This window comes from Carcharodon carcharias, chromosome 12 (genome assembly GCF_017639515.1).
Source record: "Carcharodon carcharias isolate sCarCar2 chromosome 12, sCarCar2.pri, whole genome shotgun sequence".
NCBI classification, from domain to species: domain Eukaryota; kingdom Metazoa; phylum Chordata; class Chondrichthyes; order Lamniformes; family Lamnidae; genus Carcharodon; species Carcharodon carcharias.
The window spans coordinates 31,548,362-31,568,949 of NC_054478.1; the positions used below are offsets into that span (position 1 = coordinate 31,548,362).

Here is a 20,588-nt window from a genome sequence, read left to right on the forward strand (position 1 = left end):
TGATATAGGAAGCCTTCAATCTATTTTCCAAAAACAGCTTATGTAAATATGTGGGACTAAATCTATCTATTTCCCATAACTTTTATTTCAACAACTTACTGGCAGAAGATTGACCTGATCTGAGAAAAGGAGAAACAGGGAAACATTCCTTCATAATTTCAGCCATTGCTGCTAAGACAAGTCACTTATAGAGGAAGGGTAATAAAATGGCATTTTTTTTGTTGCTTTGGCTTAAACTCCAGTCTCCTGTCAGCTGCCAATGGCTTTCAGTCCTGCAGTCTGTTACCCACATGTGCTGAGCTACAAGCCAAACATTCCTAGCTCATCGGCTGTAATTGCCATCATCAAGAGCTAGTTGTTTTTTTAAAACTGCTTGGATAAGAAGAATTCACTTCGAAAAGATCTCACAGAGTGATTGAGCTTTATGAGCCCAGCAGAAGTAATAAAGTGTTTTTCTCTCTTCTGTCTCTCTCGCTCTTGAATTCGCTCTTCTCTCGGTCTACAAATGCTTTGTTTGCTGTTTTTGAAAAGAGTATTTTCAGACCACTGATTGGCCTTAATTCGTACACCATAAAATTGACAGGACATATGTAAGCTGTTCATTTCTATAATGAAGGTGCTTAAAAGCCAGTAAAGTTCTGGGAGTAGTGTAGCCATAACATGTTAGCAGATGTTGTCACGGGGTACAAGATGAAAGGTCAGGAGGAAGACTACTTGGACTTGAATCAAAGCAAGATAACACTTCCTGTTCAGGGATTGAAATTAGGTGTGTGAATCACAAAGCACCACTGGAAAGTAATAAAGTCTTACATTTAAACAGCACCTTACATGCGCTCTGGCGCTTTACAGCCAATTAAATACTTTTGAAGTGTAGTCACTGTTGTAATCTAGAAAACGCAACAGCAGATTTGCACACAGCAGACTGTACTAATGACCAGATAATCTTTTATAGTGATGTTGGATGAGAGATAAATATTGACCAGGGCACCAGGGATAAGTCAACAGATCAAAGCAAAATACAGCAGATGCTGGAAATCTGACATAAAAATAGAAAATGCTGGAAAAACTGAGCAGGTCTGACAGCATCTGTGGAGAGATAAACTGGGTTAATATTTAGAGTCTTCAGAGCTGGGGTAAATCTCCTTGAAAGAGAATCCTTTGCAGCCACCTGGGAGAATAGACAGGGCCTCACTTTAATCTGTCATCTATAAGCACATTCAACACTTTATTTCTCCCTCAGTATTGTACTGTACAGTCAGTGAAGATTTATATGCTCAAATTTCTGGAAATTTGGGACTTAAACCTGTAACTTTACGACTCAGATGCAAGTGTGGGGACCAGCTGAGCGACAGCAAAGTCTCTGATATGAGTTTGGTGATTTAAAAGATGCTCAAATATAAGTGGTTGCCTTTTGTCTTTCAAAGACCAACATAAAAGTGAGCCTACAGGTAAACTGAGTATTTATTAATTCCATACCTAGTTGAAAATATCCAAAAGATGAATTTGTATACTTTAGTCCTCCAAGTTGTATCTAGAAATCCATTTCAAGGGATGCTTACATATGGTATTTTCCCAACATCTCTGTTAGTATATTGATTCCTTCAGCCTTACTGTGAAATCCTGCTGTGTTAAAAGCCTCCTGTGACTCCAGCAATAGTGAGCTGTTCATGTCAGTGGCACTTACCATGTTCACAACAATATTGGATTGACTGATCCTGCACAGAATACGCATGATCAGTGAACTGACAGCATAGCAAAGAATGGGACGAGTAAAGGATATTTGGGCTGATGGATGAATGTACAATTTGTTCTCTCATGGACACTAACCAACTCATTTAATCACCTAACAAAAAATATGTTCCATTCAAGCATAACCCCCAAATTACCTATCAAATCTTACTCTAACCTCATACCTTCCGTGCCATGGCATTTCTATGACCCCATCTCTTCCAAGGCCATCATGTTCCACACAACATTCAATTGTTTCTGCCTGTCCTTATTACTTATTCTTGTATCTCATTTCTGATTAGATTTCTAAATCTTTTTTCACAGTGCTGATTGATATGCATTCACTTGCTTTGCTGGGAATATATCTACGTTTCTGGTACTTTGTACGATAGCTTGCTTGAAGCTTCTAAGTTTTAGACCTGTGCCCTCTAACTTTTGTACTCACAGCCCTTTTCGAAGAACCTGCTTCCGCCTATCAACAATGCCTCTCAGCACTTTAAAGGCGTCCCCACTCATTGATTTGCAGGCAGGGGTGGGGTAAAGGCCATAAAATTCTATGGGAGTCATTCCTTCCACCTACCTGCCTGCCCTGACCTGGCAGCAATTTTAAGGGGGTGGGGGTTTGCTGGTGAGGCATAGGGCAGCCCATGCACCTTTTCCCCAATTGACACCCTTAGGTAGCAGCAATTTTAGGCTCCCGGGAGTAGGTCAGAGATGGCTGAGGGTTGGGGGAGTGGGGGGTTGGTGGTGGAAGCCCAGCAGGATAGCCTCCACGGGTGCAAAGTGGAGGAAGGGGGTGCGCCTTGTTCAAGGGCCTCTTTTCCGATCACCCCAAGCCTGCCTTCCTACTTCCCCCCGGCCCCAATCTCTCCACCCCCCCCCCCCCCCCCCCCCCCCCCCCCACTTCATTCCTTCCCCACTCCAAGATTTTCCTCCTCTAGGTGCCCTCATCCCGCCGCCTGGCCTCTGCAACTCCATTGGAACTCCACGAATCTTCAGCCCTAAGCCAGAGATATGCCACTTGTCGCTCTCTGTTGCTAAGTGATTTTTTAATCTGTGAAGTTTACTTTCCATAAATTCCATTTAATCTTCAGCGTAGGCTTCACAAATGGAACATTAGCAACAATGTTCTGAAAATCCATGTAACTATCAACTGGACTAGACTTGATTCGCTAGACCAATCACCTCCACAAGGAATTCCAGCAGATTAGTGAAGCATAACATAATCATCAATGGACTGAAATTTGAGTTGGACAAGTGCCCTAAAGGCTCCACCTAGGGACCAACCAGGTGGCGAGGTCCAAAATAGCCCTGATTGCTTCAGAATCCACAATAATTACAACCTTTATAGTTTCGGAACCTTTCTATGCACTTCATATGAATCGTATCCTGCATCAAGCACTTGCTCCCTTACAGTGACTGTAACCGCCATATTCAAGCTCCAGCCCATTTTAAAATGGTGAAATGAGAGGATAACATATCCTCCCCTGACCGGCATTCCCTCTTTCGCTCTTCATAAGTTGAGCTCATCCAAAACTTTGCCGTCCATATCGTATGGTACCAAGGCCCGTTTGTCCATTACCCCTTGTGCTCACTAACCTACATTGACTCAGGTCTGGCAGTCCCTGAATTTTCATCTTTTGTCAAATCCCTTAATGCCACACTCCTCCCCATCTCTGTAACCTGCTCCACCCCTACAATCCTTTGAGATTTCTGTGCTACTCCAATTCAGGCCTTTGGCCAATTGCACCTCTCCAATTTTGATCACTCCACCACTGGCTGCCTGGACTCTAAGCTCTGGATTTTCCCATTGACCTATCACTCCTGTGCTCACTGACCTACTTGACTCCCTGACCCAGTGCCTTGATTTTAAAGTTCTTATCCTTATTTTCAATTCCCTCCATGGTCTTGCCCCTCCCTATCTCTGTAATTTTCTCCTCCAGCCCTACACCATCTGACATACCTGCATTTCTCCAATTGTGTTCAGCTCCCGATTTTAATCACTCCACTATTAGTGGTCGAGTCTTCAATTGCCTAGACTTTAAATTCTGGAATTCCTTCTCTTAGTCTCTCTACCTCTCTTTCCTATTTACTTCTTAAAACCTACTTCTTTGACCAAGCTTTTGTTCATCTGTCCTAATATCTCCTTTCATGGCTCAGTATCAGATATTGTTTGACGACATGTTTTACGATGTTAAAGATGAAATATAAATCCAAGTTACTTTTGTTATTGCTAAGCTTCTGACCTGTGGTCAATGTGACTGAATTTAAGGAGTTTCCAATCTCACACACACAATCCTGCCACAGTGGTACAGGTGATTAGTGCTCCAAAAAACCTGTACCAACAAATGCCACATAAAATAACTTTGTTTTGAGTCAATGGATTGGATTTCACACACTCCTTTTATACAGTTTTCTTTTGTATGAACAACACTTACTGAACAATCCTGTGTGCTAATAGCTACACTAACAACCAGTTTAAGATAATCAGTTGAGCTCATAATGTGGTTCATTTACACTTGCTAGAGGTGACATACACTCATATATAGGGACCCGTTCGCTGCAAACAAAAGGAACATGATTAAGCCTTACACCTTTTTTGAATTACCTGGGAACTTAGGAAGCCACAGTTCCCTGTTGCTTTCTTCATGGCCAGTCAAAGTCAACTTGCCAATCAATACACTTTTCTCCTGTAGTATAAATTGTCGTGATCATTTGAAATTTGGCAATCTTGTGTTTGTCCTGGTGAGTGCAAGGTGAAAAGCTTTGGCAATATGTCTCCCTTTTCAGCAATATTCAAGTTCTAGCAAGCAACAAACTATTTGTACTGACTCAATAGCTGTTTTATGAATTCTTCATTTCTTTTACATGAGATTAAGAAGTCAGTATGGGGAAATAAAACCAATTTAGCGTTAATGAAGGATAGCTTCTGCGTAGAAATTCTCATGGATTTACAGCTTTCATCAGAAGCAGTGGCCCTGGTATCTGAAGCACTAGCCTCCAATTCTAGATGAATGGTCTCTGAACAAGCTTTGTTGCGGTAATGGAGGGTCCCTCCTTAATTGCCTGGCATAGCTCAGCACACCACACATGCTAGAATGAGAAACAATTGCACTGCCTCTCTTTCTCTCTGCTATCATGGAGATGCACAAGTAGAGAAAATTGACAGAATTGCGGCAATAACTATAAAAACCTTGGGAATTCTACTTCAAAATGAATAAACATTGAGTAATAAAGGGAGTGAAGTGGATGTATTTTTACCCATAAGAATACAATAAGCTTGAGGCAAAACAGGGCATCAGCCTGTTTCTTGATGTAGGACTCTCAGTTATGAACCTCTCTCTCCACTCTCTCACCTACAACAGGTTTGTTACCTTCTCTTCCCAACTTCCATGCGACGCAAATGGATCTATAAATCTCTCTATAACCCTCAGTTCTTGTCCCCAACTGCTTTTGTTCAAGTTGCTTTTCAAAGGAATCAACTGGCCGAGAATAAGACACCCTTTCTGATAAGCTGTTTCACGTTGATCTGCTGGGGCAAACCAAAATTCTTCTCATCTCTAATCTTGCTGTAGGCTTGTGAATTTTGTGTCATTGTCCAGAAGGGTGATAGACTCGTGGAGTAAACTGTCAGGAAAGGAAGTCGGAATTGATAGTAAAAACGAGTTCAAAAGGCAATTCAGTATATTCTAAAGAGCCAAGGGTAGTGGTGAGAAATCAGATAAATGTGATCGATATATGAAAAATGGGAAGGGCTGCTGAGTCAAGTAACTCTGATTTCTTTGCTAAAGCTTTTTATCTTCTAATGACTCTGGGAAATTGTACCAAACTTTACCACACAGAAGCCAGCCATTCAGCCCAACAAATCTATGCTGGTGTTAATACAGCACACGAGCCTCCTCCCACCTTACTTCAGTTCACCCTGTCATCATATTCTTCTATTCCTTTCCCCCTCATGTGCTCATCCAGCTTCCCCTTAAGTGAATCTAAGGGATTCACCTCAACCATTCCAGGAGGAAGCAGATTTCACATTCTCACCACTCTCTGAAGAAAAGAGTTTTTCCTGAAACCCTTGCTGGATTTCTAGATGCCCATTTATATTTATCTGGCACTGTTTATTTTCATTTCAGAAACCATACGTTTGTAAAATTCCTGGTTGTACCAAGAGGTATACAGACCCAAGCTCCCTTAGGAAACACGTGAAGACGGTGCATGGGCCAGATGCACACGTGACGAAAAAGCAACGCAACGACACCCACCCCAGGCCTCCACCCCCCAAGGAGCCCGGTGATCATGAAGTGGCCATCGGGCCTGGAAACAGAGTGGCTGAGGAAAAGGCCGAGGCAAATAGCACCAGTGGGGGCCTAGATGACTGCCTGCAAGTGAAAACCATCAAAACTGAAAATTCCATGGTAAGTCCAAGAGCTGTTGGTAAGAGTATTAAAACACTAGCTAGCAACAGATAGCAGCAGTATCGCAACGATTAACTGCAAAATCCCAATATAATTAGGTTTACCAAAGCCAATATAATAGAGCCATACAGTACAGAAGGAGAGCATTCAGTCTGTCATGCCTGTGCATGCTAATTAACATTAACCCAAAAAGAAAATGTGACCATTAAAAATATTTGTTTCTAGTAACAGATATCTGAAAAAAGCCAATCATTTTTCTTTAACAAGATTTGTACTCATATGAATTATTGTCAATATTCAACCTCTACTTGATGCATTGATACTTCCAACCTTGGCTCTTTTACCCTCTAATTTCTACACTGCATGAAATGTCAGAAAGGGTTACAAAAAATTTTGAGTTATAAAACTGTATTTAAGTATTTAACCTAATTTATGTAATGGGCTGGGGGATTAAAACTCCTTAGATGTACTGTAGATTGCAGCATATAACGACCACCTTTTTTGGCACTAAAAATGCACATGTAGGCCTGTACTCAGTGTATAAGTCAACCGCCTGCATTTTTCAGCTACTAATTGCTCATTTAGGGCTATACTCGCATTCGGAGTTGGCCTCAATTTTTCAGCTCAGAGATACATGTTTAGAGTTATACCCACCTTAAAATTTGGCACATGAGATCAAGCAGGTGATATGGGCCCTGTTGCTAAGAGGATGTGCAGGAGTTAAAGATGTACCCACACAGAGCGGAATGTGCGTGGTGACCGATGAACAGAAATCAGTCCTTCTGCACCAACATGAGCAGGTCATATTTTTTACTTGGCTTATAAGCCAAACCCCATTTTTGGAAGGATTTTTGAAGCTTCAAAGGTCAAATTATATGCCGTGATCTACTGTAAATTGGCTTGGATATACAGGTTCATGTCATTTACATGGCAAGTTGCTCCTCCGATAATAAGCTCATGTCCAACAGCGTTGAGAAGTCGAGTGAGGCGAAGGAATCGTCAGGATCTTTTCTGCGTGATATCCAAACACAGGAGCCAGGAAAACTCTAGCACCAATTCCTGATCCTGTGCTCCTGTGAAAAAAGAGGTCTTTGGATCCGGGGCAGTTGCTGTCTGTCCTTTGCCAATCCTTTTATTGGAAATCAGCCAGATGTTGGGCGCAAGGCTGTCGAATTCTGGACACGCCTCAAAATGGATGCCCCATGCCTGGATGAAAAGCAAAATGAAGTGAGAGGGGAACCAGAGGCCTACCATGTCAATCACTACCCTTAACCCGTAACTGTTACAGGCACAGGCATTCTGCCCCTTCCTCAGGGGAAGCTCCATAAGTACCAGGGCCTTGTAAGGGACTAGAGACCTGGGTAATGGGTCAACTCCCCACCTTTTAAGGAGGACAATTTGGCTATTTAAATGCTTCAAAGAAGAAAGGCAAGCGTTTGTCAAATGTGACTACAATACTTCAGCTGGGAACTGTGTTAAAGATATTGCAGTTTTGGGTTGGGGCTTATCATGCTCTTCATTTCTCTTACGAAAGCACGTATGTCAAACTAACCCACCGTGACTCTTTACTAACCTACTAACAGTGTCTCCTCCTTTTCTTCTACCGCTGACTCCCGGGTCTCTTGCTATGTTTGCTGCCTCAATGTTCTTTCCTTCCTGACTGTACCTTCCTAAGGACAGTCGGTACTAAGGTGAGCAAAGTAAAGGCTACTTAAGCTGTAATGTGTCCTACTTTATGACTGTATTAAGCATGTTCCATTATAATAGACAACACTGTGCTGTAAATACCTGTGCATCAATGGCGCTGGAGCAGGATGAGTAGACTTTCAGTAGGGGTTTAAAAAAATCGACATTTTAGAAAATGTTTTTCATTCGTGTCTGCAATCTGTGACAGCTGAAGGGTATTAGTGAAAGAAAAAAGATTTAAAATGGGTTTAAATATTTCTATGAAATGGAGCACTTAGATTTGTCTGAAAAAACATAAGCAGTAAGCATAATTTGTTACAGTGCTTTGGGGAGAAATGAGATGTGGAATAGTTGGAATTAAAGTGTAAATATGGGACACATTATCTAAACAATTTATAGGAACACCGTTTGGAAGCATGAAGCTGTGTTTCCTCCATATCAATCCAAGCCAAATATAGAACCCATCCCAATTTTTGGAGCTCATTATACAAATGCCCTTGGTATAAGATTGTGCAGTGTTCCTTTATAAATTGTTAACCTGTGCTTAAAAGACGTAACCACAGCCATCAGATACAGGTGTGCACACCACGTTTGACGCATTTGTAATTTCTCACATTCAGATACAGTACAAAAGTATACTGTTTACACAAGGCTGCTTTAAATCATTATCAACATAAAATCTATTGATAATAAGGTTAAAATGCATGGAACAGTACAGCACAGAAAAAGGCTATTCGGTCTGTCGTGCCTGTGCCAGCTCTTTGAGAGAGTGCAATTATTAAGAGAAATGTCATTAACCAGGGAGTAGTTAAAAATGTGGAGTAGTTGAGGTGGATGACATGGACGCATTTCAGAGGAAACTAGATAAGCACATGAGGGAGAAAGGGCTTGATTAGATTGTAACTGACTTCCATTTTATAAACTTTCTGTCCACTTTTCATTCGTCGCAAACATTGGATAAATATTGAAGCAGGGATGCTGGAAGGTGGGATTAGAATGGGCAGCTAGTTTTTTATTTTTTATTTTTCGGCTGGCGCAGGCATGATGGGCTAAATGGCCTCTTTCTGTGCCATAACTTTCCTATGGTTCTACATTATTTGGTCAATTGACCTACTCCTGCTTGTCTGCTAATGCTGCTCCTGACCTTGCTGTCAATCGGTACACAAACTAACCGGAGGTAGTTCAGGTTCCAGTGTTACACTACACCCCCCCCCACCATTGCCCCTGTCCCCAGTAGTTATGCATCAGGCATCTGCTTGGCCCCCTTTCCACGATGGATTACCTGCAATTAAGAGCCTGATTTTTCGCTTCCAGTGGGTAGTTCAAGTCGGGAAATTTCCCGGCTCACCACCCCTGCCTAAAGGGAAAAAGTGCCTGAATGTGTCCCGAGTGCCCCAATTTTAACTCCAAAGATGCAGGTGCAGGATGGGAGTCGGGCTCACTGCCCCCGGATGCAGATCAGAGGCATCCATAGGGGCTGCTGATTGTAATCAGATCGCCTCGGTTCCCTGGGACTCAGTCCCAGCTGTTTTGTTAAATATTAGGCCCTCTATCCCTCATCCCTCACACCCCACCCACTCCCCATGCCCCAATTCATGCCAACCCATGGCCCCCACCCATCCTCAATGGCCCCATGCCAGCTCATGACACTCATTCATCCCTATGGCTCCTTACAACCCCCATGGCCCCTTATAGCCCAATTTAGTGCCAACTCCTGCCTACCCATGCCACCCCACCCACCACTCTTTGCCCTTAGACCCTCCATGCCAAATCATCTAGAATCAACAATGGACAAACCTTGGGTCGTGCTGAGATGAAATAAAGTTCTAAATATCAATTATGGAATTCACTATATAAAAAAGATCCATTCATGAAACCCCATTCAATGCATTTAAATCCCTTCAAGCACTTAGTTCCTTTTTAAAAAAATATGTCAAAGACAACTGATCCTTTAATAACCTCTTTGAGCTGTCAATCAAACTGTACTTACAGCACCCCCCCCCCCTCACTGTGCTAATGATAGGTTATAGTAAGCAGTGATAATGCTATAATGATAAAGCACTTAGGGTTATGTCAACAAACAGCTATTAAAACTGCTCAAACTTTTTTTTACTCTCACAGAAACAGGCAGGCAGTTTTATTTCAATTTTAAACGGCAGGGGATTTAAATAACTTGAAGGGCAGATAAGGTATGTAGAACTGTCAAGTTGTTAAGAGCATTTACGCCTCCACCATAAAGTCATTGAACACACACTACAGGTTGAGGCCATTCCTAGAGCAAAAATTGGGCCTACATTAGAAAGGGTCACCGCATATAATAGTCAAAATGCTGCGCAGTTTAAAATAAATCACGCTTTCTTTCTGAAAATCATAATTAATACAAAAAAATTGAATAACTGAGGATTGGGAAGGAGTTAAAAGAAAGGGAGTAGTTAGAATGTGGAACTCGCTATCACTTGGAATAGCTGAGGTGAATAGCATAGATGCATTCAAGGTAGAAAGGAACAGAAGGGTATGTTGATGGGGTTAGATGGAGAGGGCTGGGAGGAGGCTCCTGTGGATCATAAACAATGGCACAGAACTGCTGGTCTGAATGGCCTCTTCTGTGCTGTAAATATTTTGTAAGAGAAATGTCTTTTTCCTCACAAAAGGGGTGTAGCCTTACATCATTTTCATTCAATAGTCGTTGCTGAAATGCAATCATTTGTTCAATGTAAATTCCATCATTTCATCTAAGTGCTCACTGAATGTAACACAAGGTCTGGTAAACACTAAGTCTGTGATCCCTTTAAACCTTCCTTCTTTAGACACCAATTTATGCGTGTACTTAAGTTATCATAGCAGAGGCCAATTTCAGGAACCCTCAACTCACTGACCTCTCTTCCACCCTTTTTCCACAAGTTGCTGAGATAGAACCTGGAGGTCAAACAGCCCTGGGTCCAACTATGGCAAAATACACAAACCTCACATTCTAAAGGTTGACCTCCACTGTGAAAATTTCAATACGTTGACACGCCAGTGACAGTGTTTATGAATGGCTCAGGCATTCCCTAAAATAGTGTTCCTAAGAAAAATCCATGTTCCTGTCTCAAAAGCTTACCTTTTGCCCAGCACTTGATAATCACATTTCTACTGAAGTTCAAGATGTGTGACCATGTCATTTCAATCTATTTGAAACTATCACTGACATTGGGAACTGAGAGAGTATTTTCCTTCCGCTGCAATTCAGTACACTTCCATTGTGTTTGCACTGGGATAGACTAATTCAGTTTTTGGGGCAGAGGCTGCCCAGTGGCTTCGCTGTATCTTTAAAACATATCTTCCTCTTAACGGCTAGATCAGAAATTGCCCATACGTGTAATTTTCTTGATGATCTAGTGTATAACAAAAGCCAGCATTCATATAGCGCCTGTAAGAGAATAAAACATCCCAGGGCGCTTAAGGTGTAAAGGCCCCACCATACAAAAGAGAAAGTCTCGAGTCTATGCTGAGTTCATTAATCTGAGCTAGTGAGCTGAAAATGGCCTGAGTATCGCTGTTTTAGTTCTATTTATCATCATTGACTCTAAAGAGCTTTGGGATGTCATGAGGTTGTGAAAGGCATTATATAAATGAAATTCTTGCTTTCTGTAACTTTCACTGTTTTCATTTCGGGCCTCCTGCATCCACATGGGTCTTTTTTTCCTCTTTCTCGAATTTCTTGTTCTTGCCTTTTTTTCTTGTGTGTGCCTGTCCCTATAGCCCAGAGCGTTCCAAAATTCCTGGCTACTTTCAGCTTCTTCTGTTGATTTAACGTCTTTCAATTGCCCCATTAGCTACCCTCTAATAGTTTTCTCTTAAAAGCATGTCACTTCTGGAGGATGCTCAACCCATTGTCGTCCTCTCTCTGATTGAATTACCAATTGTTTCTACCCCCACTTCCCTTCATTTCCTAATGCTACAAAGAGCTTCCTTATCTGTCAGTTCTTTACAGATATAGATTGTCCTACCGTGTGTTCCAGCATTTCCCCTTATGCTGCAAAGTTATTTGACAACTTTAAAAAAAAACAAATTTAACTATTTTGTAACTATATATTTTTAGCAACATTCAAGCTATTGAGATAAACTAATGCTACTGGCAATTGACCTTTAGAATCTGAGTGGGTTAGGGTACGGGTTGATGCCACAAAGCCGCCTCTGTCAATCATGGCTGGGTCTCCTGTAAAATGACCTTCAGTTGTCACGGTCCCGTTCCTGTTCAGCATAGGAATTAATCGTCGCTCAGAGTCCCGAGGACAGCAGAAGAAACTTATCCTAGTCCAGCAGCATTCTGTTCTAATTTTGTAGTTGTGTCTCATTGTTGGGTGGACTAGAGGGTGTTTGGATCCTGCTGTGATCTTATTGTCGGTTCCTCTTTTCCTCATTTCCCTACCCAGCATCCCTGTGACTTTTCACTGCCATCTATCGACCTTGACATCATTCCCACTAGGTTGGGTGAAAGCCAATGTCAGGGCATGAAACTGGCACCTGGGACTTCCCACTACGATTCCCACTCCGAGTTGAAGTTGATTCTTCAGTGTCTAAAATGGAAAACTGTCCCATTCTTCAACACTGATAACCTTCATCTTCATCAGGTCAAACATATCTATGCACATGTTAAACAATAAATAAAACACCTTAATGGGTGCAGCAAGACAGTTTTCAAGCCCTTGCCTAGCCTGCAGATCCAAGGGACAATTATTTACAGCCCATGACGGCTTTCATGGGCTTGAGGTTGAGGCTGCAGTAGGTGGTGTCTTAAACATAAATTCTCCTGATGGCTCAGCAGGCTCTGGCTCTAAGACTAAATTGACCAGCAGGGTCTCTGGTTCACTTCTTAATGTGTACTGTGAGTTAGCTGATGGCAGTTTTAGAAGCTCCAAATAGGCGCTGCAGCTATCCTTGATTAGTGAAGGGAAAAGTCACTCAGGGTGCTTGCTGCTTATCATGGTACAGTGACTTGGACTTCATGCGAGGATAGGATCTCACTCTGCTGCCATGTCCTTTATAACTGGAGAAGCAAGATAGCACTCACTGTGAAAACTCACAAATGAGAAATGCTCATTGGGCAAACTAGTTGAGGGTGATCATTGCTTACAATGACCTCAGAAATGGAAGGAAAAAATCTTGAAATCGTTACTGTATTACACATTGTAAACTTTGAAGTAATGTTACCAACAGTTGTATAGTCTTTGTGTTGTTGCCCATGGATTTTAATTGGAACCCTGAAAGAATCTATTCTTTTTTCACCTCAGATGTATCAGTCCAGCCCTGGTGGCCAATCTTCATGCAGCAGTGAACCATCGCCGCTTGGCAGCACCAACAACAATGACAGTGGAGTAGAAATGAACATCAACAGTGGAGGTAGCCTGGGAGATTTGACTGCCTTAGATGATTCCCCAATTGTAGACTCCACTGTTTCATCTGGAACTTCAGCAATCAGCCTTCAGTTGAGAAAGAACATGACAGCACCCCAAAGATTTGAGCAACTAAAGAAAGAAAAATTGAAGCAGGTTAGAGATATTCCTTCATGGGCAAACCCAGTGCCACCAGTCAAGAACACCAAGCTGCCTCTCATTCCTATGAATGGTAAGTTGCTTTTTCAGTCTTGGCTAGATATTAGAACTGTTTGTAATTTTTAAATGGTAAGGATCTGTTTGGTTGAATATTTACATAGAATTTGCAGCACAGAAACAGGCCATTTGGCCCATCTGGTTTGTGTGAGTGTTCACGCTTCACAAGAGCCTCTTCCCACCCTACTTCACCTAACTCTACTGTTAGAACCTTATTGTTCTATTCTTTTCTCCCTCACGTACTTATCTAGTTTCACTTCCATCAAGCATGAGCTTATTGTACGTTTTATATCTTTTCAGGAGCTTCATTGGAAAATTCAAGTACTGGTGGTTCCACTGCTGTGTTGCCTAACCCTAGAATAATGGAACTGTCCAACAGTGAGATCACAGTTTTGAATCAACTGAATGAGCGTCGTGACAGTGCCACGAGTACCATCAGCTCAGCTTACACCGTCAGTCGAAGATCATCTGGCATTTCCCCTTACTTTTCCAGCCGCCGTTCCAGTGAGGCTTCTCACATTGGTGGCCGTCCAAATAACATCAGTTCTGCCGACTCTTATGATCCTATCTCCACTGATTTGTCACGGAGGTCCAGCGAGGTCAGTTACTGTGGTGGCCTGCTCAACCTCACACCAGCTGAGCAGTACAGGCTGAAGGCTAAATACGCTGCAGCAACCGGTGGACCACCACCAACGCCCCTGCCAAACATGGAACGAATGAGCCTGAAGGCAAGAATGTCTCTCCTAGGTGAAGGCCCCAATTCCATGTTCCCTCCCTTTCCTCCTCCTGCTGCTCAAAGGCGGTGCAGTGATGGCATTCCACGTGGGTATGGCACAACGGCACTCAGGCCTCATGAAGTAGTTGGCAATACTACTAGGCGGGCAAGTGATCCCGTAAGGAGAACAGCTGTGGATCCTCTGTCACTTCCACGGGTTCAGCGCTTTAACAGCATGAACAATATGAACCCACTGCCGTTACCACCAGCAATGGACAGGCGGCACTTCAGCCTTCAAAACGCTGCTCGATCGGATGGAAGCCTCCATAGGTGTGCCTATTCGCCTAGGCCACCCAGCATCAGTGAGAACATTGTCATGGAAACAGTGGCCAGTGAGATTGATGCTCAAGCTGTGGAGGATGATATAATGTTGCCCGATGACGTGGTACAGTATATCAATTCTCAGGAAAATCGCTTTTCCCAAGATAATAATTCATTAAATTTCACTGGCCAAATGCAGGGTTTCCAGGAAAATATGAGCATGCAGAGTCAAAACATGTATGCCCAACGTGGAATGGCAATGGTAGATAGTAACATGAATCAGTCAAGTTCTATGATGACACAATGCCAGATGAGTCCAGGGAGTCAACCATACCAGGGATCATCTAACATGAACAAGAATAGCATGCCGGTTCAGTGGAATGAAGTAAGCTCAGGTACAGTTGACGTCATTCCTGATCAAACAAAGCAGCAGTTCTCTCGGTCAAATCTGGCAGTAGTTCAGCAAAAGCAGATGTTTGACCAGTACCAGAACCTCAGCTCCGCTCAGCAGACTGTGACAATGAGCCAGAATGAAATGGCTCTAGCACAGCAGGGTTTAATGCAAAGAGGTGTCAATGTGAATGGGCAAAGGATGAACTATATGCAGCAGCAGCAGCAGCAGCAACAGCAGCAGCCGCAGCCTCAGCAGATGAGCATGTGCCAGAATGCTAATCAACCTCTCAGCCCACACCAGACTTTTAATCAATCCAACCAAATGCTTAGTCCCAATGTTGCTAGCAGGACCCTAAGCCAAACGTCTTGCAGTAATATGTCAGCAAACAATATCATGGGTTCGCCTGCGCCAACAGGTACACAAGACTTTAAGCAGATGGCCATGATGCAAAGCAAAGATGCAGCAATCAAAAACTATGCACAGGCCCAGCAGGTCCGTGCACAGATTCATCAGCAAATGACTGCCACAAATGAGGTGCCAATGATGATGAACGGTTGCCGTGGGAGAGATGCACCAGGACAAGGCATGCATATTGCAAGCCAACAGAACTTTGGGTCTCACATCCAATCTGGTAGAAATCCAGATCGTAGCTCCTTTGCTGCTCACGGAAGTTTAAGCCAAACTAATTCCCAAATCAGTCCAAGCCAACACAACTTCAGCCAACCAGGGCAAAACGTAATGAATTCTGTTGGGCACAACTTAAGTCGTGGAATGATGCAGCCTCATCCTCCCCAGGGTTCAAACCCATTAGGAAGACAGCATGCTCTGATTAATTCTTTAAACATGCAACAACAAAGCTACTTGCAAAGCCCACTCCAGATGAATGGCATGAGCCCTGGGCAAGGACAATCCGAAATAAGCCACAATCAGCCTGGTAATCAACTCTCGATGCAGTCTCAACAGTGTAATAATAATGATGGTTCAAACAGCAACTTGATGTTTTATTCTGGTCAAATCCATATGTATGAACAAAATGGCAACTTCAGTGGCCAAATGGACTGTGCTATCCAACAGCAACAGCGTATGCAAGGTGTCAAAGCTACGCCAATGGCCTCACCAGGCACCAACCAAGTATCAAGTACTGTAAATTCCCACAGTCTAGACCACGCACAGATAGATTTTGATGCTATCATGGATGATGGTGACCATTCTAGCTTGATGTCAGGCACATTAAGCCCCAGCATTTTGCAGAACCTCTCCCAAAATTCCTCACGTCTCACAACTCCCCGGAATTCTCTGACGCTGCAGCCCATTCCAGCCGGGCTGACTAATATGGCAATAGGAGACATGAGCTCTATGTTGACTACCTTGGCTGAGGAAAATAAATTTCTTAATATGATGTCTTAAATGTTCAAGAACAGTAACGAGCATTTCCAATTTCAGATTCCAGCAACTTAAAAGTGTAATGCTTAAAAACAGATTGTCTCAAAACAGTAACATTCCTAAAGAAAGCAATCTTTTTTTATAGACTTTGTATTTTACTGTATAAAAAAGAAACCTTTATTCTGCAGAGAGAGAATCAGGACATTTTACAAAGGCTTATATATTTGTGAATAGCGATTTCTTGCTGTGTTTTGAAGAAATAGCTGGTGGATTGACATGTTACATCAAGAGGTGTGTTATTTGAAATGGGAATCTTGTTTTTTTTTTGTTGCAAAGCACTGATATTGTATATTAGACCAAACAGGCAAGGGCGCAAACCAAACATTGCCTATTTCTTTCTTATAAATAGTAGATGTGTGCTTTCTTGTATTTCATTAATGTGAATTCCCCAGTGTGTAGCAATTAATTCATTGTCATTGAAAAGTGTTTTAGTTTGGCTAACTGAAAGAATGAAAGGTACATTGACAGATACCATCAAAGCCATATTGTATAGTGCTCCCTTTTCCGAGTTTAGCTCTTAATTATTCCGCATCTGGTAAACTATCTTTAGAAAACCTCACGACAATACAGACTCAATGGTTTGTGGACATTGTTCATTGTAAATGATATGGCACCGAAAAGCTAGGAATTCCCATATTATAGCATCAAGAAGTGCCTTACTATGTCATGTTATTTTCAAATAGTGAAGGCATTTTTTCAGTTTAAGACATTTTGGAAACCGTTTCCAGCAATTTGCTTGTAATATGGCAGTGCTATCGGTACTATTCTAGTTAACATACAGTGTTTTAATGAAAATAGTTTCAATATGTGTGAGAATTATTGTGAAAGCATCTTTTCAATATATATGAGCTGAAATGTGTTCTTTGTTGTGCGTTCTTAGTGCATAAAGCATCTCATGTAAAGAATTTTAAACATTGGACAACCATTCCAGTCTGTAAATATACAACATGTTAAAACTGTGTTTTGAATAAGAACGCCGAGCTGACTATTTTTGATCAACATGTAGCCTGGACATTTCCTGTAACCAACTCCTCTCAGCACACAGAATAGATCTAGCGATCTAAATGTATATACACTTTTTGTACAATAACAAACTTTTCTTTAATAAAAGCAACATTGAATGTACATAACTTTCCTTTATTTAAATCACAATGTAAGGAGGGCAGATGTCATTTATTTCACAAACAATTGGTGTACTTTGCTAATATTTGACTAGAGTAATTTAGTGAGTGTCTACCCTATTTACACTGGGTCCCCAAATGGCCAACGGTTGTCCTCTACTCATTCTGAAATAAGACACGTTTTCTCAATCAATAGAACATGTAGATGGGAACTCAGTTTAACACCTCCGCACTGGTCAATGCCTTCAATAATGCATCGGATCATTAAATGATACAGCACAGAAGGAGGCCATTTGGCCCTTCATGCCTGTGAGGGCTTATTGGTAGGACCATTCAATTAATTCCACTCTCCTGCTCTTTTTCCATTGCTGTGCAAATTTTTGCCTTCAAGTATTTATCCAATTCTCCTTTGAAAGTTATCACTGAATGTGCTTCCTCCATCCTTTCAGAGAGTGCATTGCAGCTAAAACTCGCAATATAAAAATGTTTTTCCTCTTGTCACCCGTGGTTCTTTTGTTAATTAACTTAAACCTGTGTCCTCTAGTAAGCAACCCCTCTGTCATTTGAAACAATTTCTCTTGATCTAATCTATCAAAATTGTCCATTACTGCGAACACCTCCATCAAACCTCCCCTTAATTTTCACTGTTGTAAGGGAGACAACCCCAGTTTCTCTAGTTACTCCAGATAAATGAAGTCTCTTATCCCTGCTACCATTCCAGATCTCCTCAGCACCCTCTCCCAAGGCCTTGATCTTTTCCCAGAATTGGCCACAGTACTCTAGCTGTTTTATAAAACTACTCTTAACATTTCTTTGGGTAAAAGCAAAAAACTGCGGATGCTGAAAATCTGAAACAAAAACAAAAATACCTGGAAAAACTCAGCAGGTCTGGCAGCATCTGCGGAGAGGAAGACAGTTAACGTTTCGAGTCCGTATGACTCTCCACCAGAAGAGTATCACTGGGTATCAGTGTTGGGTGTGAGCCTTAAGCAGGCTTACTTAGTACACTCCTACCCAGCTAACCTGCATTGCTCCTTATTGCCAACAATCGATTTTTTTTTAAACTCACCATTATAATAAATCCTTCAATGGCCTCTCCCCACACAATCGCTACAACCTTCTCATTTCATTTCATTTCACATCACTCCACCTCCTGGGTCAGAACTTCTATGCATCCTCGCCCTTTTCACCACTGTGTTAGCAGAGTCTTCAATCATCACGGCCACACAGATTGGAATAGTCTTCTTGAAGCACTCTGTTTTCCGACATCTCTTCCTACCTTCTACAATCTCTCAAAAACTCTCCAATCAAGCTTTTAGCCATAGGTCAGGATTTTTCCTTTGTCGGGCGGGAGCGGCCACGAAACAGACCGCTGCCCACGATCGGGCCCGGACCGCGATTTCACACCGGCTGGCCAATTGACAGCCAACCAGCATCAAAGGTGTGCTGAAAGGCTCAGCGCTGCCGGGATGGTAGGGGTGGGGGGTGCAGGAGGAGGTCGAGCGTGGAAGTTTGCACATGTGCAGGGGAGCGCGCGCTGACAGCTCCCTGAGGACACACAGCTGCCTCAGGGAGCTCAAGATTTGGACAAAGGAAAATAAAGATTTAATAAATGATGTAAACATGTCCCCTCATGTGACTCAGTCACATGAACAGGGCCATGTTTTTAAAAAAGTGTAAGTTTTTTTGCATGTTTTTTACTTAACATTGGAAACCTCATCCCGCCCATGGATGAAGTTTTGTAAAAAATGCATAGGCCGCCTAGCCTATTTGCCCACCCCCAACTGAACAGTTGAGCGGGCAGAGAAAAATACAGCTTAATTAATCGCTCAAAGGCCTTAATAGGCCTCTTAATTATTGGCTGGCACGCTGTCAACTCTCATGCTCGCCCAATATCATCGCGTGTGATTTTACGCCCGATCGAGACAGGCGCGCACCTGCCTGACGAATGTAGAGTCCTGCCCATAGAGTCATAATGGCACAGAAGGAGGCCATTTGATCCTCAAGCCCATGCCAGCTCTCCATTGTGTGCTGCAGTCAGTCCCATTTCCCTGCTCTATCTTTAAGCCCTGCAAGTTTATTTCCCTCACGTGCTCATCCAATTTCCTTTTGAAATCATTGATCATTTCTGCTTCCATCACTCTGTGTTTAAAAAAAGAGTTCTTCCTCACATGTCCCATGTATCTTTTGCCCAAAACATTAAATCTGTAACCAATAGGCCTTGTGTCATCAGCTAATGGGAACAGCTTTTCTTTGTATACCTTATCTAAGCCTGCCATAATCTTGTACATTTGTCAGATCTGCATTCAGCCTCCTTTGCTCTAAGTAGAACAACCTCAGCTTCACCAACAACCTTGCTAAAATTCTTCATCTCTCGAACCATTCTGCTAATTCTTCTCTGCACCCTCTCAAAGACCCTCATATCCTTCCTAAAGTGTGGATGACCAGAACTAGAAAATTTTATAGTTGTGGCCTAACCAGAACTTTATAAAGGTTCAGCATGATTTTCCTGTTTTTGTACTCAATACCTTTATTTACAAAGCCCAATATGCTTTGCTAACTATTCCCTCAATGTATCCTGCCACCTTCAAAAATCTATTCTCATGTTACTCTGTCATTGTATATTTTTTAGACCATTTAGTCTATATTGCCTCCCAATTGCTTCTGCCAAAGTCCATTACCTTGTACTCCTCTGTATTAAACTCCATTTATCACTGGTCTGCTCACTCTGTTTGCCTATTCTGTTGCAGTTGATTGGTCTGATCCTCACTGTGAGTCACACCTCCAAGTTTGGAATCATAGACAGGTTTTTGAAATTTTACTCTGTATTCCAATGTCCAAGCCATTTGCATATATCAATAAAGTAGTGGGCCCAGCACTGACTCTACCTTCCACACTAGTCTGTAAAACAATTTACCATGACTCACTGTTTTCTTTCCTCAAGCCAAGTTAACACTGACTCTCCTATTCAATGAACCTCAATTTTGTTAGCCAGTCTTTTATGTCGTACTTCGTCAACAGCTTTCTTAAAATCCATTTGGATAACGCTCATTGCTTTCCTGTCATGAAGAAATTTCAATTAGATTAGTCAAGCACACTCTGCCTTTTACAACTCTGCGCTGACTCTTTAATTAACTCAACCTCTCAAAGTCCCTGTTGATTTTTTTTCCCTAATTA

At 42.2% G+C, this 20,588-nt stretch overlaps 1 protein-coding gene across 12 annotated transcripts in view; it reads left to right on the top strand.

Moving 5' to 3' along the window:
• The window catches only part of gli2a (GLI family zinc finger 2a), a 357,210-nt gene extending 339,795 nt beyond the window's left edge, over window positions 1-17,415 (top strand). For all 12 annotated transcript variants that reach the window (XM_041200500.1, XM_041200501.1, XM_041200499.1 and 9 more), the window contains 3 exons: window positions 5,859-6,140; window positions 13,100-13,433; window positions 13,718-17,415. In XM_041200500.1, coding sequence (XP_041056434.1) covers window positions 5,859-6,140; window positions 13,100-13,433; window positions 13,718-16,254 — 3,153 coding nt within the window. In that variant the 3' untranslated portion in view covers window positions 16,255-17,415. The remainder of the gene's footprint in view (window positions 1-5,858; window positions 6,141-13,099; window positions 13,434-13,717) is intronic.
• Window positions 17,416-20,588: the final 3,173 nt, after the last annotated feature.